The 23,308-nt window shown below is 42.0% G+C and overlaps 1 protein-coding gene across 3 annotated transcripts in view; it reads left to right on the top strand.

Moving 5' to 3' along the window:
• The window catches only part of EXOC2 (exocyst complex component 2), a 118,176-nt gene that overhangs the window by 12,526 nt on the left and 82,342 nt on the right, over positions 1-23,308 (top strand). For 2 of the 3 annotated variants that reach the window (XM_043908684.1, XM_043908682.1), the window contains exons 2-4: positions 10,978-11,135; positions 15,532-15,708; positions 18,119-18,245. In XM_043908684.1, coding sequence (XP_043764619.1) covers positions 11,018-11,135; positions 15,532-15,708; positions 18,119-18,245 — 422 coding nt within the window. In that variant the 5' untranslated portion in view covers positions 10,978-11,017. Of the gene's footprint in view, positions 1-4,553; positions 4,687-10,977; positions 11,136-15,531; positions 15,709-18,118; positions 18,246-23,308 lie in introns of all 3 variants that reach the window. The other variant, XM_043908683.1, reaches the window with a different exon arrangement.

Here is a 23,308-nt window from a genome sequence, read left to right on the forward strand (position 1 = left end):
AGGAAGAGGAAGAAGAGATCATAAAAGGCTAGTACAGTGAGTTAAAATCTTGTGAAGAGGGGAGTTATGAATCTTGTTCATATTCTTTGACTTTGAATGTTCATTTGTTAATAACTTAGGCAATAAGCACTAACTTGGCAGCCTTTATTTTTGCATACTCAGTAAATTCCCACAACTCTATTTCCATCAGTAATGAATAATTTCCTACTAGATTTGTTGATAAAATACTTTGTTAATTTATTTTATTTGCTAATTTCTGAATTCCATTCCTGGTGTTTTGAAAAGACACAGAAACACAAGACCTAGGCAAGTCCCATAAAGTCTGGCTCCTGCAGTCTGTTCTGGTTTTGAATAGATTCTGATTCTCTCCAGGTTATAATATAGGACAATTAAACAGTTGTTTTCAAAAGTAGTGTCTTAAAATTAATAATGCATAACCATTTCAGAGTTAAAGTTTAAGCTTTGTGAAGCTGTTTACTTTCTGATTTCTGAGTTATACTCAGGTGCTTGGTGAATATTTTCAAAGCTGTTTGTGAAGATTGTTTTAAAAACTACTTTTAATGCTTTAAAATTCCTTGACCTTGTGGGCATTTTTGTAGACCTTAAATGAAAGATAAAAAATGCAAAACAGATCTTTAACACAGAAAATTATAAGATCTGTATTTTTTTTTTATTGTGCCGTCACACAGAAATGACATATCATGTTTGTTTCTAGTATCTTTTCCACATTTTCCTTTGGTTTATTAATTAAATGAGAATTTCTAAGCTATAATTAAATTCTCTCTTTTTACCTAAATGTTACATCCCCTATCCTTCCTTCCCTCTGTCTGTTCATCTCTTCCTCTGTTTCTTCTTTAATGAAACTGGGGAAATGAAAAAAAACCTGTGGTTTGTTTTTAAAAATAAATAATTGTATATTTTAATCTGTGGTAACTGTTATTATGGTTTGTTGTTGTTCAGTTGCTAAGTTGTGTCCTACTCTTTTGCAACCCCGTGGACTGTAGCCTGCCAGGCTCCTCTGTCCCCGGAATTCTCCAGACAAGAATACTGGAGTGAATTGTTATGTCTTTCTCCAGGGAGTCTCCCCAACCCAGGGATTGTACTGGCGTCTTGCGTCTCTTATGACTCCTGCAATAGCAGGTGGGTTCTTTACTGCCTGAGCCACCAGGGAAGCCCATTATAATGGTTTACTTTTAATAATTTATTTCTAGAAGTATCTGTAAAAGCTTTGCAGCCTAGACAGCAAAGTTATATTGCAAAGATAACTTTGGAGTCTTTGCAATATAACTTTCAGAAATGAAAGGGACAATTAGGCTATCAAATACCCTAACATTGAAAATTAATGATCTTAAAAATTCAGATTCTTCTGATATATAGAAATGTTTTATAATAAGTCCAAGGATTTTTAAATGAATAACAACATGCTTTTATTATAGTTTAATTGTTAAAAGCTAAGAAAGCCAGTTTCTATAGTCTTATATTAGTAATTGAATTTAAAACCTTTGTCCTAATTAGTAAGACTTTCATAGAATCAAGAGCTAAAAAGTGACCTTCAGAGTAATCTCATTCAACCACCTTTTATACAGATGAGAAAACTGAGAGCACATGAAAGTAACCCAGGGCTTTTAGTCGTCAGCGCCAGAACCCAGCTCAGAGCCCAGGTCTCCAAACTGTTAATAGATGTTCAGTTTTTGAGGTGGTTCTATCAAAGCTTCATTCAGAGACCTATAGCTTGGAATATTTTTGGTTTATTAAAATATATCTAGATTACCGTGTGATCTATTACTTACCTAAAAAGATAAAATTTAAATGACAGTCTGAAACCTTTTTGAAGATACCCTTATTGTTCTTGTGTGATGTCCTTTGTTCTTATAGGTAGGAAGGAATTTATTTGCCACAAAATGATAACTCTGTGGTAAACCAGTACTTCACATTAAAAAAAAAAAAGGCATCAAGTTTAGAATTTATTTCAGCTTCTTCCAGTTCTTTAGTTTAGAGAAACAGTGTTGAGAAGCAAAGAAACACTTAGGCTCTAACTTTCATTGTATCTACAGAATAAATCATTGACAGAATGTAGTATTATAGTGCTTCCTTATATCCAGAAATGTTTCAATGTAGTTTTTATTGTCCCACTAAATATAATTCGCTAAGAACTAGACTAGCAATTTATAAGATACAGTGAATTTTTTATTCCATTACTGAAAAAAAAAATCACTCTTAAGTGTACTTTTTTTTCAGTGTAAACATATCAACACCATAAAAAGAAATGAGAGAATTGTCTGTTAATTCCCATATGGGTCCTCTTAGTCCTGTTTATTCCCATTCAGGTTCAGGTAGTTGAAAACTTCTTGGTAAATTAACATGAGTCTGGAGACATGTCAGAATTATTGCTTTTTAAAATTTCCAAATTTTTTAAGTTGAATATAATTGACTTCCAGGGCTTCCCTGGTGGCTCAATGGTAAAGAACCTGCCTGCTGATGCAGGAGACACAGTTTAGGAAGATCCCCTGGAGAAGGAAATGGCAGACCACTCCAGTGCCTGGGAAATCCCAGGCAAGAATAGAGGAGCCTGGCAGGCTACAGTCCATGGGGTCATAAAAGAGTCAGACATGACTCAGCAACTAAACAGCAACAAATAATTGACTTATAGTATTGTATTAGATGCCTCTTGAGAAATCTGTATGCAGGTCAGGAAGCAACAGTTAGAACTGGACATGGAACAACAGACCGGTTCCAAATAGGGAAAGGAGTACGTCAAGGCTGTATATTATCACCCTACTTATTTAACTTACATGCAGAGTACATCATGAAAAACTCTGGACTAGGTGAAGCACAAGCTGGAATCAAGATTGCCAGGAGAAATATCAGTAGCCTCAGATATGCAGGTGACACCACCCCTATGGCAGAAAGCGAAGAAGAACTAAAGAGCCTCTTGAAAGTGAAAGAGGAGAGTGAAAAAGGTGACTTAAAGCTCAACATTCTGAAAACAAAGGTCATGGCATCCGGTCCCATCACTTCATGGCAAATTGATGGGGAAACAGTGGAAACAGTGAGAGACTTTATTTTGGGGTTCTCCAAAATCACTGCAGATGGTGACTGTAGCCATGAAATTAAAAGACGCTTGCTTCTTGGAAGAAAAATTATGACCAACCTAGACAGCTTATTAAAAGGCAGAGACATTGCTCTACCAACAAAGGTCCGTATAGTCAAAGCTATGGTTTTTCCAGTAGTCATGAATGGATGTGAGTTGGACTATAAAGAAAGATGAGTGCCGAAGAATTGATGCTTTTAAGCTGTGGTGTTGGAGAAGACTCTGGAGAGTCCCTTGGACTGCAAGGAGATCAAGTCAGTCCACCCTAAAGGAAATCAGTCCTGAATATTCATTGGAAGGACTGATGCTGAAGCTGAAACTCCAATACTTTGGCCACCTGATGCGAAGAACTGACTCATTTGAAAAGACCCTGATGCTGGGAAAGATTGAAGGTGGGAGGAGAAGGGGATGACAGAGGATGAGATGGTTGGATGGCACACTGATTCAGTGGACATGAGTTTGAGTAAACTCCGGGAGTTGGTGAAGGACAGGGAGGCCTGGTGTGCTGCAGGCCATGGGGTTGCAAAGAGTTGGACACGACTAAGCTACTGAACTGATTGTATTAGTTTCAGGTGTACAACATAGTGATTCAGTATTTATAGATTGTACTCCATGTAACATTATTATAAAATAGTTCTGTGTTTCCTGTTCTGTACATTGCATCCTTGTGATTTATATGTAGTAGTTGGCACCTCTTTCTCTCCATCCCTGATAAGACTCATCCCATCCCCCCCTCACCACTGGTGACCACTGGTTTGATGTCCGTATATGTGAGTTTGTTTCTGTTTTGTAGTTTTCATTCATTTGCTTTCTTTGTTAAATCCTACTTATAAGTCAGGGTTTCCCAGGTGGCAAGACTGGTAAAGAATTCATGTGCCAGTACAGGAGACATAAGAGATGTGGGTTCGATTCCTGGGTTGGGAAGATACCCTGGAAAAGGGCATGGCAGCCCACTCCAGTATTCTTGCCTGGAGAATCCCATGGACAGCAGACCTGGTGGACTACAGTCCATGGGGTTGTAAAGAGTCGGACACGACTAAAGTACCTTAGTACGCACATACAAGTGAAAAGATACAGTATTTGTCTTTGTTTGTCTGACTTTTTTCACTAAACATGATACCCTATGGGTCCATTCATGCTGTTGCAAATGGCAGACTTTATTCTGCCTAATAGCTGAGTAGTGTTCCATTGTGTGTGAATGTGTGTGTGTCTGTGTGTACATGGTGTGTATATCTACACACACCCACACACCCTGCATCTTGTATATCTGTTCATCTGTTGATGAATACTTGGATTGTTTCCATATCTTGGCTATTGTAAATAAAGCTGCCATAAAGTTTGGCAAGGTGCGTGTATCTTTTTGAATTATTGTTTTTGTTTTCTTCAGATATATACCCAGAGTGGACTTTCTGAATCATATGGTAGTTATTTTTAGTTTTTGTTTTTTTTTTTTTTTTTTAAGGAACCTCTATACTGTTTTCTGTAGTGGCAGCACCAACTTAGATTCCCACCAACCCAGTGCATGAGGATTCTTCACATCCTGGCCAACACTCACTTCTCCTCTGTTTGAGGATAGCCATTTTGACAGATGTGAGGTGACCTCTCGTTGTGGCTTTGATTTGCACTCATTGAGCATCTTTCCACGTGCCTCTTCACATCTGCATGTCTTCTTTGGGGAAATGCCTGTTTGAGTCCTCTCCCCAGTTTTTATTCCGGTTGTTTGTTTGATATTGAGTTGTGTGAATATATTCTGTATACTAACCCATATTAGACATATTATTTGCAAACATCTTATGTTCAGTAAGTTACACATTTGTTTTGATGATGGTTTCCTTTGCTTTGCAAGAGCTTTTTGTTTTGATGTAGCTCCATGTGTGTATTTTTGCTTTTGTTTCCCTTGCTGAGAAGACAGAGACAAAAAAAACACTGCTAAAATCAATGTGAAAGAGTGCAATTCTTGTGTTTTTTTACATATAGGTCTTTAATCCATTTTGAATTTTTGTTTATGGTGTGAGAAAACATGATTTTGTTTGTTTGCATGTAGTTGTCCAGTTTTCTCAACACCATTTACTGAAGTGGCAGTCTTTCCCCTGTATAGTCTTGCCTCCTGTGTCATGAATAACTGTATATTTCTGGGCCCTCTGTTCTGTTCTGTTGACATGTGTATCTGTTTTTATGCTAGTATTGTCACTTTGTAGTACAGTCTCAAGTTGGAGCGTGATTCTTCCATCTCTCTGCTTTCTCAAGAGTGCTTTGACTATATGAAGTCTTTTGTGGTTCCATACACATTTTATTATTGTTTGTTCTAATTCTATGAAAAATGTCATGGATAGGAATTTGATAGGAATGGCTTTAAATCTGTATATTGATGTGGATAGTACAGACATTTTGATAAAATTATTTCATTCAGTCCATGAACATGGGATATCTTTCCATTTCTTTGTATCATCTTCAGTTTCCTTCATGAATGTTTTATAGTTTTCAGAATATTGGCCTTCCACCTCCTCAGTTAAGCTTTTTCCTAAGCATTTTATTCTTTTTGGTGTGATTTTAAATGGGGTTATTTTCTTTCTAGGCACTTAATGACCACTATAGATGAAAGCTTTCCTTTAAAAATACCCTTGTTAATTTGGCATGAGTTGTGAAACTAAAAATGTTTAGAAACTACATTCTGTTTAGCAACACAGCAGATTTTTGTATGATTCCTTTTTAGCAAACCTATAACCCTGTTTGGTACCTAACAGGTTTTAAGTGTGGAGCTAAGGCTAAGAGTCAGTGTGTAATGATTTGTGACTCCTCTGCCCATGCCTCTGTGTGTGTGTGTGTGTGTGTGTGTGTGTGTGTGTGTGTGAAGTTCTGCTCCAATGCTGTCAGCCTTTATCATTTGTCTATTTGTATCACTGAATCCTTTATTATTAGTGTGCTTGGGTAAGGATATTGCCTTAAAAATGGCTTATTCTGTATCTGTAATAATTTTCCCTACATGAGTAATAATAGCTCCTTTACCTCCTGCCTCTGTCATTCTGCTTTCAAAAGATAAAATTAGCTTGTGGTGTGTAATTTTAGATAGGTTCACTTTTTATTCCTTACCTCTTTTACTCTTATATGGCTGTATATTATAAAGGCTAGATATTGTTTTAATTAAAAAATGAGGGTTATGACAGCAAAGTCAGACTTTTGTTAACCTCTGTTCAGTGTATTTATATAAGAAAGATCTTAGGACAGAATTTCAGACTTGCTTTATCACGTTTGTAAAATCCTTGTGAGGAAAATCCGTAGGCGCTTAATGACAACTATAGATGAAAGTTTCCTTTTAAAAATATCCCTGTTAATTTAGCATGAGTTATGAAACTGAAAATGTTCACAAACTAAATTCTGTTTTCTTGAGTCTTAGTCCTTCTTGAGAATGATAGTAATGTATTTCATATATTTCTGATTTTAAATATAAAAACATTATCTGTAATGCAAGATGGTTCTAATTGGGGGTGGGTTGAAAAGAGACATCTTCCAGGATTCATTCAACAGATAACTACAGAGTACGTAACCTTGTGGGTGGGTACTGCCATGCACATTGTGGGTGTTGGAGTGTAGAAGCAGATACTCTTGTACTTGTAAGTCAAATGGCTTACTGATCTGCCTGAGGTAATGGTTTGTCCATGCTTGAAGATATGTAGATGATGCATCAGGGTAAGGGAATGCCATTTAATTTTTGCATATGAACCAATGTAATGAACACTGGATTTTCAGCTGCCTCTGATGTGTGTGTCTGGAATAGAGCTGTACTTTTTCAGTCATAAGTAAGAAAATAGATTTTGTGCTTGTAATTCATGACTGTCCATTGTGGCCCAGATAATTACCTATTATTAGCAGATACCACTTTGTTTTACTTGGACAAACTTTGAGGATGCCAGAAGTAAGATTATGATCCTCTGTAAATGCCTTCAAAATGGATTTAGAAAATTGGGAGTAAACTGAATTGTCTGTCCTAGTTGTTCATGTTTTGTATGTGTCTCTGTGTGTGTGTGTGCACATGCACATGCTTTTTTTTTTTTTTGAGTCCAGAGGTATTTTAATTTCAGGTCTGTTTCACAGCAGGATGAAGCTCTGTGGAAGGAGGGATCCGGGAGACTTTTTAGAGAAACTAACCTGAGGGAGAGAGCCAGTCAGCCAAGAGGGTGGTGGTCAGGCTCTGTTGCCCCATAGCCCTCGCTCTCGCCCCTTGTTTTGTAGACGCATGGTTATGTGACCACTGAGATCACTCATGGCACTGCACATGGACGTCTTGATGTAGCACCGCACGTGTGCACTGGACCACGGGCTGCTTTTGTTCTGTGAGCTTGTGAGCTCCACCTGAAAATCCCTCGCGGCTGCATTACAGCTGCTGCACCAGTCAGGAGAGAATAAACGTGTCGGCAGTTCCTACAGCTTCTCAGGTTTTCTTCCAGTTTCTCCGTGCACCTTGCCTACCCTGGGGTCAGTGAACAGTGAGATAATTGGCGTAGTTGGTAGATGACACAGCGAGACAGTAACATTTAAACTTGACTTTAAAATATTGGTAAGGATTTAACAAACTTGGAAAGACGTTCCATTTAGTTGAAATAAGGTAAATGAAATCAGGAAGGCATAAAAGAACTTGGTAGTTCATAAGAAGTGAGTGGGCTAGTGTAGTTAGTGTCAGATGGATGACAGAGAAGATGAGGATGCCCGGCAGGGTAGACAAGTCTGATTGCAACAGGTTTTAATAAGTGCTGAGGGTGTTGTGTGCACTGGAGACCACTGAGCAGTGGATGTCATGGAGGTGGTTTTTTAATCAGGAGTGATGATTAGACCTGTAATTTGGAGAATTGATTCTGGTGTTTGCTAAGGATGGATTGCATAGGAGGGCTAGTAGGGACAGAGTGACCAGGTAGGCTCTGGCTGGCTTTGGTATCTAGGCAGAGAAGCAGTTGACCTAGCGCTCTGCAGGGGGTTCTGACTGCTTGATTCACAGTGTGTGAGGGGAGGGAGGGGAGTGCAAGATAACCTCGGCTTGCATATTTGGTTTATTGGATGAATGGTAAAGTCCTCTAGCCCTACACCTTTTGCTGCTGTTGTTTGCTGTTTTAATTATGTTAAATGAGTCACACAGGCGTGATTAAACCCAGTCTCCAGCCCCCTCGATTTTTCCAGAGGAGACAAGCTGATGGCATCTGGCTCAGAAGCCCAGCCCTCTACTCACAGGATTGCTCTCTCTGGTTTGGCAGCCCTGATGCTGGGCTGTCATGAGGAGCACGTACAAATGGTACTAGGGCTTGTGGAAAGTGAAGACACTCCTTGGGTTTTGCGTCTCCTACCAGAACCTAGAGGCAAAGGCCCGTCATCTCCTTATTGTCCCCCACACCCCAGACTTGCTGAGCTCTCTGCCAGCACCACCTCCATGTTTCCAGAAGCCGCGACTAATCTGCCAGTATCTTGATGGTCACTTCTGGATGAAGTTTAAAACTCCTTCCCCCTTTTCCCAGAAACACACCTGCTTATTTGCAGCCTTATTACCACTTTGGTTAAACCGACAGTCAGTTCCTACATTAACAGGACAATATAAATCTTGTTTCTTTTGCCCCTTTTGAAGATTTCAAGAGCTTTTATTCTTGGATTGATTCCTTTTCATGGCATCTTGTTCTTTTAAGCCTAAGAGTTTTCTTCTTCTGCATACACTTAATTTGGGATCAAAGTTTACAGTACTTTTGAAGGGTGATTTTTTTTTTTTTTCCTGTTATCCAGTGTGTTCATTTGCTGGGGATGCCATAACAGGGTGCAGTAGGCTGAAACAACAGACATTATTTTCTCATGATCTGGAGGCTAGAAGTCCAAGATGAGGGTGTCACAGGACTGGCTTCTCCGGAGGCCTTCCTACTGGACCCGGAGGTGCCACCTTCTCCCTGTGTCCTCGTGTGGTCCTCACTCCTCTTCTCATGAGGACGCTGGTCCTGTGGGATCAGAGCCCGCCCTGGTGACCTTGTCTAAAGAGGACGGTCTTTAGAGTCCTGACTCTTAAACACAATCACTCTCTGAGGTCCTGCATCAGGACTTGGTAGAGAAAGAGCAGATTATCCAAGACGGCACGGTCAGGCTTTCTGTCCCCCAGGGCCTCTCCTGCTCGCCCCACATTTTGTAAATAATGACTGAACGGCTGAGATCACGAACAGCACTGCACACTGCATGTGCGCGTCATGAGGTGCTCGCTTGGCCACAGGCTGCTTTCGTTCTGTAAGCATATATGAGCGCCACCTGGAAAGCGCGTAGAGTTACGTCACGGCTGCTGCTGACGGCTGCTGCATCAGCCGGGAGGGAAGAAGCGTGTCTGCAGCTCCTCGCACCGCCTTCCAGCTTCCTGGCTCGCGCCGTGCCTACTGTGGGTTCAACAAGCAGTGTGCACAGTAAGACACGGAGACAGACTTCAACACAAGTCTGGGGGAAGCACTTTAGCCCACGCCACCAGCCTTATCTCTGTTTCCTCTGGGCCTTTTTTTAGATCTTTCACCTCTCGCATCTTCCCTGACCACCTTAGTTTCTGTCTGTCCTTGAGTATTTTAGGACAAGGCTGTGACAGCTGTTCGTCTCGTCTGTGCGTGGGCAGAACTGGTCTATGTCTGGCTTTTCTCTGGGTGATGTGACTGCATGAGGCGTTCTCGGGAGGACCTTCCATGTTGGAGTCTTTGGTTCTCTCTTCTCAGGGCCCCTTAGCTTCTCCAGAGTGGCTGTTGTTGCCCGAACAGGGTGGAGTTAGGCTAGAGGGTGGGCACCCTCCTCCCCCCGTGCCTGATGTCCCTGAGTCCTGGTCCTCTCTGTTTGGTCACATCAGAGACTGAACTTCTCACCTGGCTGATGGCAGGGTAAAGGCAGGGGCCACAGTCTAACTTATTACCCCATAAAAAGACAGGCATCCAGCAAGTTCTCAGTGCTTTTCCTCTGAGCCCACCCTCCCCTCGTCTTGTGGGACATGTAAAGTCTTCAGCACTTGAAGAGTTCTCTTCATTTACTAGGCTTCCGAGGTGGCGCTAGTGGTAAAGAGCCCGCCTGCCAATGCAGGAGACAGACCAGGTTCTATCCCTGGGTCAGGAACATCCCCTGGAGGAGGCTATGGCAACCCACTCCAGTATTCTTGCCTGGAGGATCCCATGGACAGAGGAGCCTGGCGGGCCACAGTTCACGGGGTTGTAAAGAGTTGGACACGACTGAGTGACCAGCTTGGACACATGTACTGTATACTAGGTGTGCTGCTTTGCTGGGATTATCTTCTTGATTGTAGTTGCAGCCCTGTGGAGAGCTCTCTTACTGACGGCAGTGTCTGTATCTGAAAACGGAGTGAAATTAGCCTGTCGGAGCACTAGTCAGAGCAGAGCATCTGACCTCAGGAGCTTCAGTTCTGCTGCCCCACACTGGGACAGTCGGCAAGTCGCTGCTCCTGCCTGTGTGTTGAAAATGTCACTGTGTTGATCTGAACACATTTAAAAGTTGCTATGCTAAGTCTAATACAAAAACAAAATGAAATTCCATACACCTATGAGAATGGAGACATTCTTTAACTTTTATGAATCTGTTTAGATCAGAACGTCCTCCTTGAGGCGCTTCCAGCATGTACCTGGGGGGCAGAGGTGGAGCTCAGGAGGCCTCAGTCTGTCTTTCCTGTGGACGTGGAAGTCCATATGCCTGCTTTCCCCGCCCTGCACAAGCTCGTGTCCTGGGTCACTCATGTTCAGGAGGTGTGGCCAGTGGGCTAACGCGCAGCTGGACCCCAGCTCCCGTGTGTGAAGAAGACGGCTGGGTTTGGCACTGCACGTGCGCCTCTGGCATTCCTGGTGGATGCTGGCCTCAGCCGGCACTAACTCTTGCTTTTCTTTTAATAGGTTGCTTCTGTAGCTTGACCTCGTTTCTTCAGCAAGCACAATGTCTCGATCCCGACAGCCCCCTCTTGTGACAGGCATCTCTCCAAATGAAGGCATCCCGTGGACGAAGGTCACGATTAGAGGAGAAAACCTGGGCACTGGGCCAGCTGACCTCATAGGTAAGGGCGGGGCCGATGCTGTGTGTTCATGGTAAAGGCATCTTTATGTTGGCAGCTGAAGCAAGATGCCAGTTCACTGTCTGGAAATAATGAAGGTGACAGAAAAACACCCCTGAGGTCTGTGCAGGGCTATCTGGATGGAAATGAAAGAATTGTTTGGTTTTCTGATTTTTTGTTAAAATCATTATTTTATCAACTTTTGCCTGTGTTGTCTTTCTCCTGGTCCTTGAGACAGACCCCGGCCGTGGGGCACTGTCTTACTGCTCAGTGTTGGCTTCTCCTGCCTGGGTTCCCAGTGCAGCTGCCCAGCTCTGCTCCCTCTCCTCAAATGGCCGTCTGTGTTCCTCTTCCGGTTCAGGTCAGCTTAGCCTCTTCTGGTCCTTAGGGCTCTTGGAACCAAATTTAAATTCCCTCTACCTGGAGGAGCCTGTACTTTCCGCCTGGCCACACGTGGGACCTGCAGGCCACCTGTCTACATGAAGATGCCTTTCAGGGTGGGGATCACCAAGGCTCCAGACTTACAGCCACATGCTGTCTGTAAACTTAACGCCTGTGGGTAGAGAGCAAACCATCGATGTCATTGTGAGGTCAGTTGTGAACTCTCTGAGGTTGTGCATATACATTCAGGGTGAGGAAGGGAGGCACCTCAGTATGTGCTTCTGAATATGTATTCTGATTTCCCACTTTAATTTATTTGGATTCAGATATTCTGTTGACTCATTTCTTAATTTATGAAGGAACCAGAGCCTCTTGATGAGGGTGAAAGAGGGTGGAAAATCTGGCTTGAAACTCAAGATTCAAAAAACTAAGATCATGGCATCCAGTCGCATCACTTCATCTCAAACAGAAGGGGAAAAAGTGGAAGCAGTGACAGATTTTATTTTCTTGGGTTCCAAAATCACTGCAGACAGTGACTGCACCTATGAAATTAAAAGATGCTTGCTCCTTGGAAGGAGAACTATGACAAACCTAGACAGCATATTGAAAAATGGCGACATCACTTTGCCAACAAAGGTCTGCATACTCAAAACTATGGTTTTTCTAGTAGTCCTGCATGGATGTGAGAGTTGGACCGTAAAGAAGGCTGAGCACCAAAGAATCGATGCTTTCAAATTGTGTTGCTAGAGAAGACTTGAGAGTCCATTGGACAGCAAGGAGATCAAACCAGTTAGTCCTAAAGGAAACCAAGCCTGAATATTCATTGGAAGGACTGATGCAGAAGCTGAAGCTCCAGCACTTTGGTCATCTGATGCAAAGAGCCGACTCAATGGAAAAAGACCCTGATGCTGGGAAAGACTGAGGGTAGGAGGAGAAGGGGACAACAGAAGACGAGATGGTTGGACAGCATCACTGACTCAATGGACACACGTTTAAGCAAACTCCAGGAGATGGTGAAAGACAGGGGAGCCTGGCATGCTACAGTCCATGGGATTGCAGAGAATCAGACATGACTTAGCAATTGAACAACAGCAATGTGGGTAAATACTAGAGGTTATGAGTTGGCGCTTGTTTCTGTTGACGTTGTTTTCTGGCTGCCCAGAAATCCCTCGCAGAGGAGAAAGCTGACTGGAGTTGGGTACCACGTTTAGTTATTGAGTCTTGCCCTTCCCAGCTTGTTCTTTTCACTAGTGTTACTTAAATATGTCTCATTTTGTGTTGTTTTCTTTAGCTATAGTTTGTGATTGTTAAGTAAATAAAACTTAAAGTTTATTACCCTCATGAAGGTAGTCTTGGTTCTTGACAAAACTCATTCCAGTTTGTTCTTTGTAAAAGTGGAAACATACCTAGAATTCTTGGAAATGACCATCTAGCTGGAAGTTCTGTCCTACAGTTTCACTGGTGGCCCCTGAGCCCCCACAGGGGGCTGTTACAGACCTGCGTGGGTGCTGATTTCATGCTAGCTTCGGGAGTGTGATTACTGCTGGATTAAGTGTTTTGGACTTTTATAAACCTGCTAGTTCAGCTTTCAGCTTGTCCAGGTATTGCAAAGAAACCATTTTTTTAAAAAGCAGATTTAACCTACTAAATAATTTAAACATTTTTAACTCTGATGACATTTATACAGTAAAACACTTTAAAAATATTTTATTTGGAATTCTACAAGGTATTTTTAAAAAATGTTAGATTTCATGAAGCAGATTTCTTAGCAGAATATGCTTAAGAAATAGATCTTATGGTTTTACTTAATTTCCACAACATTTAAAATGACCTGTTTAAATCTGGTCTAAATTATATGATGATTATTCTTTTTTTTTTTTTTTTTTAGTTGAAATACAGAGCATATTAAATCTGAGGAACCTTGATAACAGCTACAACCAGATGAGCAAACTATTACTGTGGTTCCTTTCCTTCAAACTTGGACCATTGTGGCTGTCATATGTGTTTTCTCATCTGGGTGTGTTTTTACAACTTTGTCTGTATATCTGAAGTCTCCCTTTTCTCAGTTTTAATGTAAGGTAGCTCCCCAGCAGTGAACTTATATTAGGAACTTTAATACTTTGAGACCTGATATTTATCATTGGGTTATTTCCTTTCTGAAGTTATCTAAATCACAAAATCTTGATATTATAAAATTTAAAAATAGCAGCTTATGTATTGACCTAGAGTGATACCAAAATATCCAGCATCTGTAATTAAACAGTTCATAAATTAAAACATTTTCCATTTATTTAAATACGTAGCCTGTTGAATGTGTGCACAAAAGGTATTTGAGCAAATATGTATTGAAGTGTTTTTCAGGCTTATCTTGGAGATGGAAAAATGTTCCAGGAGTGCTTACAACTTCTTAAATTGCTTAAATTTTTCATAATAGAAATTAAGTATCAGGAAAACTAATAAACACTCCCATTTTGAAAAATAATTTTGAGTTACGAGTGCATTTTAAAATATGTAAATGTCATCACATTAAAAAAAATAGAAAACTTAATTCTAAAGGAACTTTTAAGAAAAACTAAATTTCTTACATGAATAAATAATAATAGATCTTGTAGGAAAATCTCTGAAATTAATTATTTCAATTATTATTCACTTAGTCTTTATCTGACTCTTTGCAACCCCATGAACTGCAACACACCAGGCTCCCTTGTCCTTCACCATCTCCCAGAGTTCACTCAAGCTCATGTCCATCGAGCTGGTGATGCCATCCAATCATCTTATCCTCTGCCACCCTCTTCTCCTCCTGCCCTCAATCTTTCCCATCATCAGGGTCTTTTCTGATGAATCAACTCTTCGAGTCAGATGGCCAAAGTATTAGAGCTTCAGCATCAGTACTTCCAGTGAATATTCAGGGTTGAATATTATTTCAATAAATTATTATAATTTATAATTATTTTCAGTAATTATTTCGATAAATAGAATGGAGTTGTTTTGATTCTTTTATGGTTAATATAGCATTCTTACTAAATAGTGCTTTAAGTTGTAACAAAAGATGACTTGAATCCCTCGCTACATTTTTTTAAACTGAATTTGGCATAAGTTGAGGTGTTCCTGGTATCTGATTTTTAAAAAAAATACTACATTTGCCACACTTGACTGCTAAGCAATATCAGAGGTCAGATGATGAGAAGACACTTTGGCCTCTCTTCCCCCTGAATGTGCCCCACACGGGTGTGTGTTCTGTGGAGAAGTGCGTGGGGGTGTTGGTGCCCTGCCGGAGCCCCGTCTTCCTCGTGTGTTTGCTGCCCCACAGTTCACGTGGGGGCAGAGATGTCAGGCATGGGCAGAGTGTAGTAGTGCAGCGACAGGACCCTTAGGAAAACACTGAGGCCGCGTGGACCGACTCCATTGCAGGAGTGATGTGCAGGTATGAAAAGTGCTCTAGTCATCCAGTAATGCCTGGGAATGCTTATCGACTCAGCAGACTCCAGGCTGTGCTTAACATGAGGTTTGTTTTAGTTCCTTCTATAATATTACCTGTAACTAAACACCAGGAAAAGTGTGTGCAGACTGTTATTAGGAAAATGGTAAATTTTTTTTAGAGAATAATGTACACATTTATTAATAATACACTTTAGGCTTCTAAAAATAGCAATAATTTCCTTTCTAATTCCTATGAAAGCAATTTAAGATTCTTATAGAGTAATCTGGAATGCCTAGCCATTGTTATGGTTATTAGTTCCTCATTCCACTGATGTTTGAAGAAAATTAAAAGTAATCTAAAGGAAGTCTTAAATATTAGAGAAAAAACAGATTAGACAGAATTCAGTAGAGACCGTAGTTTATTTGCAAATAATATTGGGTATATTAAAAAAATGGGAATAACTAATGAACCAGGATATGTTATTTCTGTATTTGCTTTTCAGTTCATGAAAAAGGCCTAGTGACACTAACAAAATTGTCTTTTCATGGACATAGTTGTTGTTTTGGACTTTGTTACAGTGCATGCTTTTACTTTCAGGTCTGACAATTTGTGGGCATAATTGCCTCCTGACAGCAGAGTGGATGTCTGCAAGTAAAATAGTGTGTCGAGTGGGACAGGCCAAGAATGACAAAGGAGATATTATCGTCACGACCAAGTCGGGTGGCAAAGGAACCTCCACAGTGTCTTTCAAGTTGCTCAAACCTGAGAAAATAGGTATCATCTCCTGTGACTTTTCTCTCAAGAGTAAACTGAAATTGGGTTTTGTCTTTTAAAATTGACAATTGGTAAATTAGTATAAAATTTACTTACTCTCAGATTCAGTTTATTTCTTTCTTTAGGAATAGGATATTGGTTAAAATTTTGTGTTACTTTTGAAAAAGTAGTTTACTGAGCTAACAATAAACCCTAAGGATGATAATCCTTAGAAGAAATGTAGTTTTAAGTTCTTTATAAAGTCTGCACATTTAACATGTCAAAATTCCAGTTTTAGTTTCTTGATCTTGAATACAATAATGACATTTCTTTCTGTGATACAAATTAGCCAGTAATATCATCTAAATAATGTTTCATTTTTCTTCCCTTCCTGCGTTTCTGGCCTGGACAAGACGTTGATGGCTTAGGTGTGCCTCTCGCCTCCAGATTAGAAAAGCCTGCTGCTCGTGCCCCAGGCAGCTCTGGGTTCCCTCTGTGCACTTACCTGCACTTCCTTGCCTGGGGCGGAGCTTGGTGTGAGACAGGACTGGATAGTCTAGGGGCAGCCCTCAGCTGTGGCACAGTGCTACCTAACCTGCCTGCCAAAGCGGAAGACACAGGAGTCGCAGGTTCAGTCCCTGGGTCAGGATGGTCCCTGGAGGAGGAAATGGCAACCCACTGCAGTGTGCTTGCCTGGAGAGTCCCATGGACCGAGGAGCCTGGCGGGCTACAGCCCATGGGGTTGCAAAGAGTCAGACACGACTTCTCATACACACAGGCCCCAGCTGTGGGTGGGAGTGCAGTCCCAGGGTCACCTACGCCAGAGGACTGATGATTAGGACATTCAGGGAAGTGCTTAGTGGAGTTGGAGTAAGTGCTCTGGAAATGATCGTTTTACTTCTTCTAGCTCTCCGTGTGCACAGCATCCCCCCTGCTTTGTCTTTGTGGTCTTGTAGTGGCTGGTACATGGTCAGTGGATAAATACTTAAATAATGTGGAGCTGTCACAGGCATAATTACACCCAGGCCATACTTCTCTCACAGCGGAAAGCAAAGAATTTGGCAAATATTGTTTTCTGTCTTAGAGCATAAAACCTTTCTTTACCATTATATCGTTAAAGTTTTTAATACATAAATGATTTTTAAATTTTTTTAATAAAAATTTGAGGGATTTAAGGGAAAATTCAAAATGTGATTTACGTATAGATACTTGCTGTACTGTGCTTAGCTGCTCAGTCATGTCCAAGTCTTTGTGACCCAATGGATGTAGCCCACCAGGCTCCTCTGTCCATGGAATTTTCCAGACAGGAATACTAGAGTTGCCATGCCCTTCTCCAGGAGATCTTCCCAACCCAGGGATTGAACCCAGGTCTCCCACATTGCAGGCGGATTCTTTACTGTCTCAGCCACCAGGGAAGACCTGTACATAGGTATACAAATGTGTATGCAAATACATGTACACATTTTTATATGCACAATATTCTTATTTTTGCTTAATTTTGTTTAATATCTTTGAAAACTGAACTGTGAAATTACAAAGTAGGAGCTTGTTTTCAGTTTTCTGGAGGAACCTTTTTGATTTTGTCAAAACATTTTGACAGAATCTAGTACCATCTTGTATCATGTTTATACAGCAGATAAAGAGAACTTATTATCAAGTATTGACTTTATTCTAAAATGCTCTGCCCAGGACTTAGCATGTACAGGCTCAGGAAAGGCTTATGAAACCGCACTTGGGAGCGCCTGGACCTGCACTTCTCTCTGACAGCCTTCTTGCGTCCTGGCGCAAATGTGGTGCTGATTGAAACAGAGGGCTCACAAGGAGTCCTGCCACTGGAGGCTGCCTGGGCCAAGAGCCCTTCCTTCAGGGGGCCCTGGCCCCGCCCTGCATTCCGCTTCACCCGGCTCCCTGCCCATGCTCTGGGTCTGAGAGGGGACCCTGGGAAGTGCCTGCCAGGGAGAGTGACAGAGGGCTCAGTCACATGAGAGAGGGTGCTGGTTTCAGAGATGACGTTTTGTTTTTCCTAAACGGCTCAGTCATTTCCATCACACAAGCTATGCGGTCCTTAGAAGGTGTTTGACTGATTTCTTTATATAAGGAATTGTCGGATACTTTGTTGATACACCAAATTAACTGTACTGCTTATTATTTGTAAAATACATGTGTTTTAGCAGAGCTTTTTCTCAGATGTTAATTTATCTTCTATATCAAATAATGTACATTACAATAAAGAGCTGTTGTTTCTGCCTTTTTATGTATTTTTAGTGCTTTAATTAAGAAAAAAATTAAAGCTTTTATGCCATCAGGTCTTAAAAAATTACTTTGGTATTCATTTTGTGTTAGGTCTTAAAACAGGAAAGCAGTATAGTAAGATTTAGACAGTGCCTGGGGTGTGTGTATCCTGTTAAGTCTGTGCTCCTTGTTTTGGTAGGCATTTTGGATCAGTCCGCTGTGTGGGTTGATGAGATGAATTACTATGACATGCGCACCGACAGGAATAAAGGGATTCCTCCCTTGTCCCTGCGTCCTGCCAACCCACTCGGCATCGAGATTGAAAAGTGAGTACTGCCTCACCTCAGTTGTCTTGCTTTCCACGTGCTGAAGCATTTCATGTGTTCAGGCTCCAGAAACATGCAGGGAAGCACGACTGAAGATGCCTCTGTCGTTGGGAATCGGTGTCATTTCTGGAGCCTGCTAGAGTGAATGTTCCAATTAAAATGTTGGCAAAACGTACCTACCTCTTTAGTTTTTGAGTTTTCATTTTGTGAAGGAAAAATGTATTTTGAAATTTTTAATAACGAATACTTCTAATGATACGAGAGTTAGTTTGTTGTCTGGAGCTGGTAAGTTTAAATATTTAGATGGTATTTGAGATTAAAATAAAATTTTCCATGTGCTTGATTTTTTTCAGGAAATATTTGACAGTAATTAGACCCAGCGTAGTCTTGTCATTTTGTTTACGTTCTCTACCTGTAATTCATACTTAATTCAGACTTACTTTACCAGAATTATGGCGGGTAAATGGTATCTTTCCAAATGTCTTGGACCAGATCCAGAATTCCCGGTTCTTAATCCCAAGTGCTGTGCTCACAGCTTCCACGTTGGCGCCTTTGTCCCTGCGTCTTCCTGCCCGAGCTCCCCTGCACGTCAGTCCTGTCTGATTTGTCTCTTGGCCTTGGCGACTCTGTTGGTGATAATGATACTGAGTGTTGCTCTATAAACACTTCTGCCGCTGACAGAGTAATCCCTAGCCCATTAGCCATAGCTTCTTTAGGTTTCTCTAGGCATGGGGAAGGTTGTCCATTAACCTTTATGTATCTGACCTTTGAGCCTACACTTGAAGACCACCAGTAAGCCACCAGCAGGCGCTTTTCCCTGCTGGCATTTGTGCCAGCTGAGAGGGAGGGAGCACATCTGTGTCTTGGGAGGTTGTCCTGTTTTGAAAAAGCCCTGAGGTTTTTAAAAGTCAGGTTTTAGTGAGCGTGGACTGTTTTGGGTCACAGCTGTGAAGCTCTTTGGCCACCATGGGTCATTCTGGAGCTGTTTTAAGGGTTTTGGTGCCTGATAAATTAAGAGTTTAAGGATTAAGAACATCCAGGAAAGAAAGGTAATTGCTGGGTCTTTATTTGAACAGGGTTTCCTGCATAAGGGGACCTTGTGGTTGAGAGTAAATCCTCCAGTGGCCTGCTTCAGTGCCCTGGATTCTGCTTCTTTCTAAGGTCCGCCATATGCAGTGTGGAGCAGAAGGGCCCTCTGGGGGGTTCTTCTGAAAAAGATTCCCACGGGAGTATAGGAATACATTGTGACTTTTGTTTGAGCCTTAGACAGTCCATCCTAAAGGAGATCAGTCCTGGGTGTTCGTTGGAAGGACTGATGCTAAAACTGAAACTCCAGTACTTTGGCCACCTCATGCGAAGAGTTGACTCATTGGAAAAGACCCTGATGCTGGGAGGGATTGGGGTCAGGAGGAGAAGGGGACGACAGAGGATGAGATGGCTGGATGGCATCACTGACTCGATGGGCATGAGTTTGAGTAAACTCCGGGAGTTGGTGATGGACAGGGAGGCCTGGCGTGCTGCGGTTCATGGGGTTGCAAAGAGTCGGACACGACTGAGCGACTGAACTGAACTGAACTGAACTAGACAGAACAATCAAAGTTAGGATTAAATTGGTTATTTCCTGTCATAAAATGAACTTCCCTTGTGGCTCAGCTGGTAAAGAATCTGCCTGCAATTCGGGAGATGTAGGTTTGATCCCTGGGTTGGGAAGATCCCCTGGAGAATTCCATGGACTGTATAGTCCAAGAGATCATGAAGAGTCCGACACAACTGAGCGACTCTCACTATCATAAAATGATTTCCTTGAGTTTTAGTTTGTCTTGTAATCCACCGCGGTTTAATCTCTTTACCTTTTCATGTCCTCTCACCTTTTGATTGTCTTGTTAGTGCTGCTGCCACTAGCCGTGAAGGGGGCTTGAGCTCTCTCTTACTGCCCTCTTCCTTTATTTTATTTTTCAAACCTTAAACTTTATTTTGTATTGGGGTATAGCCAATTAACAATGTTGTGGTAATTTCAGGTGAACAGTGGAGGGACTCAGCCATACATATACATGTATCTGTTCTTCCCCAAACCCCCTCCCATCCTGTAGAGCCCTCTTTCTGAAGAGGTTTCAGAGTAATCCTTATGTAATGGTGACCAGCCAGAAGGCACTGAAAGTGCCCGACTCTTTGGAAATGGTTTTTCTTTCTCCTCTGAAGGAGTGAGTTGGGTCCAAGCCCTTCTCTCACGTGGCTCCGGGCCCTCCTGCTGCCTGCAGGGTGACTTGGAGTCTGCAGGCAGGGGCCTGTGTTGGGGCGTGTGTTTGAGCGGGCGGGGTGAGGGGGGCGGGTGTGCGCTCACAGCGTATTAGTCAGTGCTCTGCTGCCCAGGAGAAAAGCCTTTTCATGACTTAGGATTTCAGGGTGATAAATTGTATTCAAATCTTAAAATAGTAATATGTACATTCAAGAAGTGCTCAAATGGTGATAAAATTTACAATATTTCTTCCAAGCTGTTGCTTGAAAGTTTCAATAATAATTTGCTCAGTCATGGAATAACTAAAGGATAGTTTCAGAAAAGGTAGAAGCTTGACTGTCATACAAAAACAAAATGCAGACATGTCCAAGCTTTTATTTAATTCATTCATTAATGGGAAAACCAGTGAAATGTTAAACCAGTTGAGAGGGAATTCCAGGGGGCAGGCAGGGTGGGCAGTGAGGAGTGCTGGAAGCTGCCCCACCGGTCCCTTCTCTGCCCGGTGGTTTTCCAGGGGCACGCTCATCTGACAGGTGTTTCTGTGCCGGGCACCCCTGGTCTCTGTCAGCCCCCACTTCCGCTTCTGTGACAGCAGAGAGCAGGCGCACCTGGACGGCGTGGGGGCCCTGGCACACAATGAAAGGACGGCCCGTTCACAAGTGTTCTCATCAAAAGGAAGAATGAATAGAGATTCCAGAAAGCAAGAAAATGGAAGGTGAAAGTAGGAAAATGTATTGAAACCAAGAGAAGAGAGTAGTTTTGGCCAGAAAAATGCTTTTCAGGTTCCTTCTTAGCTTTTAAAGATACTGTCAGGAAAGCTGCATTTGTTTTATTGAAGTCTGACCTCAAATAGAGAAGCCTTATTTTAGAAAAAGAGGATGGGAAAGGAAAAGCAGATGTTAAAATATGGGTATGGATTTTATTTCCCTGACTCACTTCATATTTTTTAGATAAAAGCTTTGGTCCCTGTAGAGAATGGGGCTGAACTCAGGTTAGAATCCCTGAGAGCATTTCCTCTTACTGTGTCTTTTATTTCTGTTTATTAATCTTATTTGGGGCTGCTTTTATACTTGGAAGATGGGAGACAACCTATTTTTAATTTTTTAAAAAATGTCATCAGAGAAGGAATAACAGGATTTAATTACTTGCTTGTTGAAATATATTAATTGAGAAGATTTGAAGAATTACAACTACTTGTTGTAAACTGCTGTGGTCCTGATTTACTCCCAGACTGAAGTGCTGAGGTCGTCTGTGGAGGAGGAGTCGGCTCCTGCCTATGGCAGCGTGAACGCTTACGGAGTTTCTTGTCCCACAGCCACACGTGCGGGGTGGAGCCCAGGGCGCCCTGCAGTGCCTCTGAGTGTGAGCCGCCAGCGAGAGGCAGCAAGGGGCGCGTCTCCCTGTGTGCGCGTCAGGGTGCTGCGGTCTTTCTGCCCACAGGCCTAGCAGTTGGCGTTTATGGGCCTCCTTCAGCTGCTAAAGGCCTTCATGTTCCTAGGCTTTTAAGATATTTTGCACACACAGTGCCTTGAAACTTATAAAAATGTTACTAATTACTTGGAAAAAAAATAACTTTACTTTGAACTGAGACTAGGATTTGCTTGTAAAAAGTCTGTATTTCTAATATACTGATTGTCACAAATGGGCACTTTTTGCACTGCTTAAATTATGATGGAGACAAACTATTTAAACTGGAAAAAGAAGATAAAAACATGTTCATATTAATAAGTAAAAGCCTTCCCTAGGTTTTATTTCTTGAAAGTCCTCTCTACCTAATAAGAGAGTATTTGTAAGTGAAGCTTTTGGAGATGGTACATATATGGATGAAGCACAAGCTGGAATCAAGATTGCTGGGAGAAATATCAATAACCTCAGATATGCAGATGACACCACCCTTATGGCAGAAAGCGAAGAACTAAAGAGCCTTTTGATGAAAGTGAAAGAGGAGAGTGAAAAAGGTGGCTTAAAACTCAACATTCAGAAAACTAAGATCCTGGCATCTGGTCCTATCACATCATGGTGAATAGATGGGGAAACAGTGAGAGACTTTATTTTGGGGGCTCCAAAATCACTGCAGATTGTGAATGCAGCCATGAAATTAAAAGACGCTTACTCCTTGGAAGAAAAGCTATGACCAACCTAGACAGCATATTAAAAAGCAGAGACATTATTCTGCCAACAAAGGTCCATCTAGTCAAAGCTATGGTTTTTCCAGTAGTCATGTATGGATGTGAGAGTTGGACTATAACTAAAGCTGAGCACCGAAGAATTGATGCTTTTGAACTGTGGTGTTGGAGAAGACTCTTGAGAGTCCCTTGGACTTCAGGGAGATCGAACCAGTCCATCCTAAAGGAGATCAGACCTGAATATTCTTTGGAAGGACTGATGCTGAAGCTGAAACTCCAATACTTTGGCCACCTGATGTGAAAAGACCCTGATGGTCGGAAAGATTGAAGGCGGGAGGAGAAGGGGATGACAGAGGATGAGATGGTTGGATGGCATCGCCAACTCAATGGACACGAGTTTGAGTAAACTCTGGGAGTTGGTGATGGACAGGGAGGCCTGGCATGCTGCCATCCATGGGGTCGCAACGAGTCAGATACGACTGAGTGGCTGGACTGACTGACATGGGAGTAAGGGCATTACGGTGGAGCTTCTCCCCGCCACACCCTGCCCCGCTTTTGTATGATCTACCTTTTGTTGGGAGTTACTACCTGGGAAGAGTGTCTTGAGCAGTGAGTTGATGCCCCGTGACCTCTGGGTTATGTCCACAGAGGCTTCATGAGCCGCGCAGCCTGGCCTGCCCCTCATCAGGCTGCCTTCCAGT

Source organism: Cervus elaphus, chromosome 7 (genome assembly GCF_910594005.1).
Source record: "Cervus elaphus chromosome 7, mCerEla1.1, whole genome shotgun sequence".
Lineage (NCBI taxonomy): Eukaryota > Metazoa > Chordata > Mammalia > Artiodactyla > Cervidae > Cervus > Cervus elaphus.